The sequence below is a fragment of the Equus caballus genome, chromosome 1 (assembly GCF_041296265.1).
Source record: "Equus caballus isolate H_3958 breed thoroughbred chromosome 1, TB-T2T, whole genome shotgun sequence".
Taxonomy (NCBI): Eukaryota; Metazoa; Chordata; class Mammalia; order Perissodactyla; family Equidae; genus Equus; species Equus caballus.
Genome location: NC_091684.1, coordinates 182,285,453 through 182,296,093, shown reverse-complemented (window position 1 = coordinate 182,296,093; position 10,641 = coordinate 182,285,453). Strand labels below are relative to the sequence as shown.

Sequence of the window (10,641 nt, the reverse complement as noted above, 5' to 3'; positions counted from 1 at the left end):
GACCACGACCCACAGACAAGAAGAGCCAAAAGCACACGCAGCGCTGCGGCTTACTGGGGACGCCACTAGGATTCAGGAGCCTCAGTTCTCCCATCCGTACAACGGAGAGAAGACGCGACCATATTGACCGCCGAGGGTTGCGGGGAAAGGTTTTCTTGCTGGCGAGCTGCGGGGCGCTCTGCCTCCCGGGACCGAAGGGAGGCGCTTCTCCTCCCGCGACGCACTTCCGTGCGCAGGCGGGGGAGCAGCGGGGAGGGAGGTAAGCCCGGGCCGGAGCAGGCTCGCCGGGCCGCCGGAGGCTCGGCCGTGCGGGGGACCTGCAGCAGGAGCGCCCTGAGTGCGGCGACGCCGCGCCCAACAGCGGAGCGTGCGTGCGCCGGGCTGCGCGGGGCGCCGGCGGCGCGCTCGGATTGACAGCGGGGCGTAGAGGCGCCAGGGCGTCCGAGAGCCAAGCGACAGCTGAGGAGGCGAGGGAGCCCGAGGCCCGGAGGCCAGAGCGCCCCGGCCGGCGCCCCTGCGCTCCTCGCCGACGGGTCTCCGCAGCGCCCCTCGTGGCGGCCGGTGGGGTCGCCGCCCAGGAGCGCCGCTTTGCTCCGCCCCTGCCGCGCTCGCTGCCCTCCGCAGCCTCTCCGCCCGCCCGCCCGCCGGACCCTCCTCCCTTCCCCCGCCCGGATCGCGATGGACGCGGCCTCCCCCCGCCGCCGCCGCCGGCAGCACCGCGCGGGCCTCTGAGCTGCAGGGCCTGAGGAGCCGCGTGCTGCGGACGGAAAGTGCACCGGCGGCCGCGGTCGGGGAAACCTCTCGCTTCCCTGTCACCCGGTCCCCGCGGAGGAAGGGGAGGGACGAGACGCGGCTTTTCCTGTGTCGCCTGCCCGGCTCGACCTGCGCGGCCTGCGGCTTCCTGGGAACTCGAGGGCCGCGGCCGGGCCTGGCTCTGCCCGCGGCCTGCTCGGAGCTGGACCGGAGCGGTTTGGGACGACAAGCCCGGGTAAGAGCTTGAGGGAGGGGAAGGCGGGCGCGCCGTGGGCGGTCGGGAGGGCCAGGCCTGGGGGCCGGGATCCGGGATGCCCGGCGGCGGGCCGCGAGCGAGACCCCGGCCCTGGGTGAGGCGGCGGGGCGGCTGCCGCTTCCCCTGCTTATTAGCCTCTTTGTTCCCCTCCCCCGGCCCTGCCCGCGGCGGGGCCTGGTGTGCCCGAGCCCGGGCCCAAGGCGGGCCCCCCTTGCCCTTGAGAGGGTTCGCCTCCCGGCCGGGCCGGAGACGTCCCGCCGGGCCTCGTTGTTCCGGGCGCCGCTCCCGGGAGCCCCGCCGCCCTGCCCGGCGGCCTCCTGTCGGCACGGAGGCTCGCTGCTGCTCCTCCAGAACTTCCCCTCCTCCCAGACCCCGGGAGCCAACTTAGCGGGCTTGGGCTGGGAAGCAGGGCGCGGGGCTCGGCTGGGCCCGGAGTGTTGGGTCATCCCCGCTGGTCGCCGCCGTTGGGTGCCCACCGGGACCCGCCGCTGGGGTCACACACCTGCAGCTGGGTTCCGCGGCACCCAAAGCTGTCCTCGCGTCAGGGCGCTTCCGAGCTTTTGTAAGGACTTGCCTGGTGGGGCTGCTTCTCTGTTTTGCCTTTTTTCATAATCAGCTGCCCCGTTCTGTGGGGATGGGGAAAGAGGGCCGTAGATTGGCCTGTATTCTGATCCGTACCGTGTTAGTCCCTTGCATTTGCTTTTTAAACTTTTAAGGACAGTTGTCGAGACTGCCAAAATTCCTAACCGAGTCTTTATTCATTGATAGATCTGGTATCTAATTATCGTTCGTATTTGGACCTCTTAAGTATAGCAGTAAGTGAATTACGAAGTCAGCAGAATTTGTCAATTTGAAAGCAGCAACTTAATTTGGAGGAGGATTGGATCAAAGTGCCTAGAGTTTCCTCAGAATACTGAATCTGACCCTTATCTGAAGATCAGTTTGGGGAGTAGGAGGAGGGGAAGAAGTTTGCTGGAAAAAAACATTTAGTAAGATGTTCTTTGCCTCTTGGCACAGAAGTTGGTGATAGCAGTAGTGGGATCCGAAGCTTGTTTGCCTGTTTGACGAAGACTGCTCTGGTTTCCAGTTAAGCAGCAATCTAATCAGCTTATACTCTTGTGCAAAACTGGTTTTTATTTAGTATGATAGGTGAACGTTAAACCTGAGGAATAGGGAAAGTTGAAGAACTACTTTAAGGAGTCTGGCCAAACATACTTATGAGTCTTTTCTAATTCTAGGAGGACACCACGAAAATTTGGTTCTGGCTGATGTGAAAGAAAATTTTTTAAACCCAAGCTGATCAGTCCTGGACATTTAAAGGACTTTTTACTTTACTTTTTTAATTTAAGCAAAGAGGCTTTTAAAAAACCATGGCAGATGTGGATCCAGATACATTGCTGGAATGGCTACAGATGGGACAGGGGGATGAAAGGGACATGCAACTGATAGCCCTTGAACAGCTATGCATGCTGCTTTTGATGTCTGACAACGTGGATCGTTGTTTTGAAACGTAAGTACATCCCCTCATCATCTTCCTTTGGGGTTGCTGTTAGTGACGTGTGTTTTCAACCATTTGCTGACTTCAGTTTGTGAGGAATTTTCTCTAGTGAGTTTTGAAACTATCCTTTTTAAAAGTTTCTGCACTTACGCATTTAAAACTTTTCTGAGAAATAAAACCTAGTGGGTGAAGTAACTCCAGTAATGATAGTTGTGATGTCACAAATACATGTTTGTTGAATGAATAGGAATTAGTAGCGAATACTAATTTTAATCCATAGCTTGGTTGATTCATTTTCAAAATACTTTTGAACTGGGAAAATATAAATACTTATCTTCTTTAAAGGTAGCTATTTCTGTACCAAGGAATTGACTTGAGATTGACATGAAATGAGATGAATAAGATGATAGGGGCAGCCTGTGGCAGTGGTTAAGGTCACATGCTCGACTTTGGTGGCCCAGGGTTTCGCTGGTTTGGATCCTGGGCTCGGACCTAGCACCACTCATCAAGCCGTGCTGAGGTAGTGTCCCACATAGCTCAACTAGAAGGACCCGCAACTAAAATATACATCTATGTGTTGGGGGCTTTAGGGAGAAGAAGGAAAAATAAATTAAAAAGAAAATACAGATGATCATAGACTTATGTTTACAACTGCTTATTTCTTCCTTGGTGTCATATATGACATGGTACTTTTGTTAAATCATTGGTTTGTAAATTTCAGTTTGGAGGGTATAAATTGGAAGTTACCCAGATGGAATAGTAGAAACAGATTTTGAAGTTTGGAGAGTTTAAATGATTTTATTCAGAGGTTATAATGTAGAATTCGTGCAAAAATGTAAAACAGAATTCATCACTGGATTGGCTGTTAATGCTCTGTTTTCCCTCTTATGTGAAACTTGCCCAGTTTGGTTCACCCTTCTTCTGAATGCTCAACACGTTTGGTTTTTACTGTTTATTTTATATTTGTATTTCTGATTTTGAATTCCAATAATAAGTAAGTGAAAACTCAGATGTTTCTGTGTTTGTTTTAATGCCATTTTAAGGTAATTAGTAGAAAATGCTTGAGATGTTGACATAAAATTTGGTATAATTATCTTAATTTCTTTGAGGTGGGACTAAAGGCTGCATTACTCACTAAATTGACAAGTTATTTTTAATTGTCTTCATTTTTGAATGAATAATTAATGAAGATGAGTTGATAAATAATAAATAATTCTTAGTTGTAAATCCCATTAAAACAGTACTGTAATGATAAAAATCCTTATAAACGGAGTTTCCAAATCACAGTCTGTTAGTGTCCCATTTATTTCAACTAGTTTTGCTATTGACAAACTTTCAGTACATAATAATTTAGTCCCCCCATTGACACTTGTTTAGCAGGATTTGTAGGAAAGTGAGGTAGATTTTTGAGTATTCATAGATTTCATTAGAGGGTCTTCATTGACCTGAGAATTACTTTGGGTATTTTAAAAAGTAAGTCATACTTGCCAGTCAAATCAGCAGTCATTTCATATCTTCTATTAAGTACTGACAGTAGAGGTGTTTGTAATGGCATTAAAAAAAAGTGTTACCATGTTAAAACAATTTTAAAGGAAATTTTAAAATGTAAAACTCATCCCTATGTAAAGTCCTACCATGCTAACATAATTGTTGTTCTTTCCATTTTCCCTTCCAGGCTTTATTCATATTTGATATAATGTAATTTAAAGAAAGATGAAGTTAAAGTCAGATGTGATTTATTTTTACGTACTCAGTGAAGATACACGAGTATTTCAAATTGGAATGGTTAGCCCTATTTCATGTAGCATACTAGTAATTTGTCTATCAAAAATAGACGTTTGGTTAAATTTATGACAATTTTTTTTAAAACCTTAGTTTGCTCTCTTCAATCTTCAGCCAGATTTTCTTCTTTTTTTTTCTTTGAGGAAGATTAGCCCTGAGCTAACTGCTGCCAATCCTCTTCTTTTTGCTGAGGAAGACTGGCCCTGAGCTAACATCCATGCCCATCTTCCTCCACTTTATATGTGGGACACCTACCACAGCATGGCTTGCCAAGCGGTGCCATGTCTGCACCCAGGATCTGAACCGGCGAACCCCAGGCCGCCAAGGCAGAATGTGTGCACTTAACCGCTGTGCAACTGGGCCGGCCCCTTCAGCCAGATTTTCTTGTTGTCACAAGGAAAATTGTCTACCAGAGAGGTAGCATGATGAGGTGGAAAGAATCTGATGTGGCGTCAGAGCCCTGGGTTCACATTCTTGGTTTCCTACATGTAATTTAGCCTCTGGGAGCCTTACTTTCAACCTCTGTAAAATGGCAGTAATCTTATTTCTGGTAGGCTCTTTGTGAGGATTAAAAGAAAGAATTTATGTGAAAAGTGTTTTGAGTAAAGTGGGCTACTTACTAATGTCATTATTATTAAATATCTAATTTTGAATTGTATTTTGGGACTTTATTTCATGAAACTGTCATAGATTTTGGAGAGTCTTTTTAAATTCTTTGAAACAGTCAACAAATAAGGCAGAGGAAAAACAAGATGATGAGCGTATTTTGAATATTGGTGAAAATCTCCTATACAAACTTGATTTCATATGATAGTAGAAAGTAGTTCTCACTTATGTCGAAGAAAGCAAAAAATGTCTATATGTTTTTGCCTGATTAGCTTGTGTTAATAGTTGTGTCTGTTTACTTAGGAAGGGCAGATGGTATGGTAGAAATAATGGCCTTTGAAATGGAATAGATTTGGGTTCAGGTTTTTGTGAGGATTAAATGGGGTAATACATGTGAAATGCCTAGCATAGTTCTTTCCACATAAGAGTTAAGCATTTCTTTTACTTTAACTTAGTATTGTACATGGCTCCCCATTTTTTTTTTGTACCAGTTTTGACAGTCTTTTTGAAATTAAGGAATATATGTTTTCTGTGAAGCTGCAATGCTTCTTACCTAATGCCCAAACTTATCATTGATAATGCTCTAGAAAGCAAAATTCAAGTTCAAGCTTAGTTTTTGCTTTCATCTGTGATGTGTCATTGAGTTAAACTTAATATATTATAAATTTAATATGAGTTAAATTTAAAGAGTTATATAAATGAGTACTTTTGAAATCACATCAAGATAGATGATGATTGTGCATATTTTTATAAGTGGGTAAATCCTAGACAGTTGTAGATCCTGCTGTTAAGTCTTCAGATAATGTAATTTAAAAGTTATGTCTTCTGGGAAGAATCTGAGATCTCCCTAGAAGATCTAGAAAATGGAATATCATGGGTAGTGCTTTGAGGTACTGGAAGACTCTATTTAAAAAGTAATCATTTTACTTCATTATGAGGGCACAAAAGAATATACAATAAAATGTAAGTCTCCCTTTCCTGTCTCCTGGCTAATCAGTCCTCCTCTCCAGAGGCAACCACCATTAATCGTTTTCCTGGTGTATCCTTCAGGAGATGTCCCAAGGAAGACTGTCTAGAGTCTGGATTCCAAAGTTGTTTTTTTTTTAAGGTTTTATTTTTCCTTTTTCTCCCAAAGGCCCCCCCCCCCGGTACATAGTTGTGTATTTTTAGTTGTGGGTCCTTCTAGTTGTCGCATGTGGGATGCCACCTCAGCATGGCCTGATGAGCGGTACCATGTCTGCACCCAGGATCCGAACCGGCAAAACCCTGGGCCACCGAAGCAGAGAGCCCGAACTTACCGTGGGCCACTGAAGCGGAGAGCCCGAACTTAACCGCTCGGCCACCGGGCTGGCCCCCAGAGTTGTTGAACAGTGGTGAAAACCTCCCGTTGCATATTTATGATAAAAGAAAAAATACCTACAACAGTAACAAGGCTTTTAAGCTTTTAAATTGTCTTCCTACTTTATGTTAGGTGTTAGAGACACAGTGATGACTAAAACAATACAGTCTCTGCCCGTATGGTGCCTAGGAGTCTAATAGGGAAGACAGATATTAAATAATTATAAAAGTAAAGTTGTGGTTACAAGCTTTGTTAAGTGCCATGAAGGAAAAGTTCAGGGTGCTAAGATAGCATATAGCAGGGACATGACCTAGAGGGGTAGGGATGGTCAGAGTGGCCTTTTTTGAGGAAGTGGTTTTTCCTAGAGATATGAAGTATGAGTAAGAATTTATGAGAAGTATGAGGAGGTGGGATACGAAGGGTGTTCAAAGGGAAGGCAGTGTGTGAAGAATTTCAGGTGGGCAAGCATGGCGTGATTGAGGAACTTGGAGAAATCTAGTGTGACTGGGGCAAGGAAAGGTTGCTGGAGAGAGCTGTGTTGAAGACGGGCAAGATCAGATGGAGTGTTTCGTATATGCTGAGTAAAGCTTTTGTTTATATCTCAAGAGCAATGGTCAGGCACTGAAGTGCTGTAAAGGAGTGAGTGATGTGATTCAAGTTGTCTTTTACAAATACTCCTTTAGGGGCCTGCCCGGCGGTGCAGTGCTTAAGTGCTCACGTTCCGCTTCGGCAGCCCGGGCTTTGCCAGTTTGGCGTCCCACATGTAAAGTAGAGGAAGATGGGCATGGATGTTAGCTCAGGGCCAGTCTTCCTCAGCAAAAAGAGGAGGATTGGCAGCAGTTAGCTCAGGGCTAATCTTCCTCAAAAGAAAAAAATACTACTTTACCTGCTGTATGGAGAATAGAAGGGTGGAGGAGACAGAAAGAATGAATGCTTGTGGACTTGGTAGGTTATAATCCAGATAGAGAGGGTTGTTGTAATAAAAGTAGAAAGAAGTAAATACATTTGAGGTAGATTCAGGAGGTAAAATAGGCAGAATTTGTTGAATGATTGGCTATGAGAGGGTGAGAAAGGAAGAGGTAATGATGGATGACTCAGGTTACAATGAATGATGATGCCATTCAGTGACAGAGAACACAGGAAGAGGACCATGTTTTGAGGAGCTGAGATCATGAGTTTAGATTTGGCTGGATTCTTACATCTGCTTTTGCATTCAGTCTGTTGCATTATGTTGTTTTGATTGAAATGTATGAAAAGAAATCATCCTCCATAGATGTAGCTGGAAAAGGGAGGAAGGTTGTGATGATTTACATAATTATGGGCATTCTTCTTTGATACCATACCAAAACTGGACAAGTGATAGTTTCTTAAGGGTTAGTTATAGTGTGGGTTCTGAAATCATCTCAATGAACTTTTTGTTTTCTGTTACATTAAAATCTGTTGGTCTGTCTTGTACTTTGAGTGGATTTTTTTTTATTGACTTCTTAATAGTTTCATCATTGTGACATTTCAGTTGTATGTTATTTCTTGTCCATCTACCATATATGTACTTCCCTTCACCCCCTGTGCCCACCCTCATGCCCCTTCCCCTGGTAACCACTGAGCTGTTTTCTTTGTCCATATGTTTGTTTATATTCCACATATGAGTGAAATCATATGGTGTTTGTCTTTCTCAGTCTGACTTATTTCGCTTAGCATAATACCCTCTAGGTCCATCCATGTTGTTGCAAATGGGATGGATTTTGTCTTTTTTTATGGCTGAGTAGTATTCCATTGTGTATATATATACCACATCTTCTTTATCCAATCATCCATCGATGGGCGCTTGGATTGCTTCCATGTCTTGGTTATTGTGAATAGTGCTGCAGTGAACATAGGGGTGCATATGTTACTTTGGGTTGTTGATTTCAAGTTGTTTGGGTTGAGTGGATTTTTTTATCCATGTTTGAGTTTGTAAAATCATGCACTGGTCATGTGAAAAATACTGGTCTACTGAGTTATACGGATATTTCAAATGTTGACGTATATCATTCTCCAGTGTCACAAACTCACATTTGTTAATATGACTACTGATCTCATCAGAAAAGTCTTTAAATGTTGGGAGGCTGTGAAGCTCATGGTGGCAGATAAAAGTTTTCCAAAATTGTAATTTTTGCTTGGAAGCCTGAATGTTATCATTGGCAACAAATACTGTCAGTTGTTTTCCTTGAAGTGGAAGGCTTACTTGGTTAATTTTTGAGAAAATGTTTGCCAAATATCCAAGTCTGAATAACCACCGTTTGTCTGAAGTTCTTTCAAATAAAAATGGTGTTGCATGAAAAAAGCAGCTAGTTCAGCTGTCCAACAGTAGTACAAGTACTTTTCCTTGACACAACCATCATTCTTCCGTATGCAGAAATGCATTATGCCTACTTCCCATTTCCTTAAGTAGAATATTAAAAAGATGTATATTCAAGGGTTGAGATTTAATAAAATTAATAACTTTTTTTCTTCATCAAGGTTATTCTGTGGTGAAACTGGCTTGTTTTTTTTCCATGCTAGAGCTTGGCAGTGAAGAATTCAAGTACTCGTAGTGCCGTTTAGTGCGGCTGCCACCTTGATTCATGCTGAAGCACCAGCAGTTTTGTCCGCCATTGCTTTTGCATCATTAGTGCACATGTCAACACAGGGAAGAAAGTGATTCAAGAAGAGAAAGGACGATTGTGTTCAGTCCTGGTGAGAGGTCAAGTAGGGTGAAGACTAAAAGGTTTCCATTGGATTTAGCAACATTCTCAAGGTCATTGATCTTTTTTTTTTTTTTTTTTTTGAGGAAGATTAGCCCTGAGCTAACATCTGCCGCCAATCCTCCTCTTTTTGCTGAGGAAGACTGGCCCTAAGCTAACATCCTGCCCATCTTCCTCTACTTTTTTTTCCCCCAAGTTGAAAAACAAACATCTTTATTGTCTAGAAATATATATTAAAAAATTCCCCACAAAACATGCTATTCTCTCATTTCCCCATCTTCTTCCTCTTCTTCAACACCCCTGATATAGAGGACATTATCACACCTTATTAAAACTTCACCCAGATGTCCAGACAATGCTCCATCTATGTATTCTTCGTGTTTGGAAGCTGCGTGTTCATATAGCTATCTAGAGATACCAGGTAGTCTTTGTACTCCATTCCTCACTTAAGTTTCACCATTACTGGCTTTCCTGTTAATCCATTGAGGAAAGGTTTGGGATTGAGGGGCAAACTCATCGCGCTCACAGGCAAATACTGCAGGCTACTCGCCGCCGACCCAGCTGTCGTCTGTCCCTTGTGAGTCTTCTTCTACTCTTATCTGTGGGATGCCTGCCACAGCATGGCTTGCCAAGCAGTGCCATGTCCGCACCCGGGATCTGAACTGGCAAACCCTGGGCCACTGAAGCAGAACGTGCGCACTTAACCGCTGCACCGCCAGGCTGGCCCCAAGGTCGTTGATCTTAATGAGAGCTGAGTGCAGTGATGGTGAGGGGGGCAGATTGGAATGGGTTGAGGAGTAAGTAGGACATGAAGAAATGGAGACAGGGAGTGTGGAAAACTTTTTTGAGAAGTTGGATTGGAATGAGGGTGCTTTTTCTTTTAAAGGCAGAGACGAGAGAGAATGGATAATCCATAGCATAAGGATTCTGAGAAACTGGAAGAGAATTGGCTCTTGTCAAGAGCAGTGCTTTGTCTCATTCAGTTGGTCTGGTGTGGTGTCTGATACTTTGCGTTCCTAATGTGCTCTCAGATAATGCTGAAGCTGTTGGTCAGAAAATCCTACATTGAGTAGCAAAGCTCTGATCCACTGGTGGAGAGAGAAGTTTTAGGTAGGTCTGTTCCTTGCCATAATACAGCGATAGTGGGGACGTGAGGTGCAGATGTTGTAGGTTTGATGGTAAAAAGTTGAAGGGATTGTCTGTCTAATGATTTCTCCCCGAAGTAGATTAGAAACAATGATAATATCTAGAATGGGTGTGGGGAAATGAGTATGCTCCTGTAGTGCTAGTAGCTTCGTAACAGGTATCCCTGCCTTTAGCCTAACTGTATCCAGATTTATAGTCTTAAAGTGCTTTTTAAAGATTTTTATTTTTTTCCTTTTTCTCCCCAAAGCCCCCCGGTACATAGTTGTGTATTCTTCGTTGTGGGTTCCTCTAGTTGTGGTATGTGGGACGCTGCCTCAGCGTGGTCCGACGAGCAGTGCCATGTCCGCGCCCAGGATTCAAACCGACGAAACACTGGGCCGCCTGCAGCGGAGCGCGCGAACTTAACCACTCGGCCACGGGGGCCAGCCCCTTAAAGTGCTTTTTATGGTCTGTTTTTTCCAGTTGTATTGAGGTATAATTGACTATACTCTTAAAATAGTGATTTGATTGTACCACTCCCTTTTACAAAATCTTTTTG

At 44.6% G+C, this 10,641-nt stretch overlaps 1 protein-coding gene and 1 pseudogene across 13 annotated transcripts in view; one reads left to right on the top strand and one right to left on the bottom strand.

Annotated features, from left to right (window-relative positions):
- The first annotated feature begins 227 nt into the window (after positions 1 to 227).
- HECTD1 (HECT domain E3 ubiquitin protein ligase 1) overlaps positions 228 to 10,641 on the top strand; it is an 87,913-nt gene continuing 77,499 nt past the window's right edge. For 11 of the 13 annotated variants that reach the window (XM_070241478.1, XM_070241469.1, XM_070241476.1 and 8 more), the window contains exons 1-2: positions 229 to 988; positions 2,248 to 2,519. In XM_070241478.1, coding sequence (XP_070097579.1) covers positions 2,380 to 2,519 — 140 coding nt within the window. In that variant the 5' untranslated portion in view covers positions 229 to 988; positions 2,248 to 2,379. Of the gene's footprint in view, positions 989 to 2,247; positions 2,520 to 10,641 lie in introns of all 13 variants that reach the window. The other 2 variants (XM_070241456.1, XM_070241465.1) reach the window with 2 other exon arrangements.
- On the bottom strand, positions 9,154 to 9,503 carry LOC138918691 (small nuclear ribonucleoprotein F pseudogene; annotated as a pseudogene).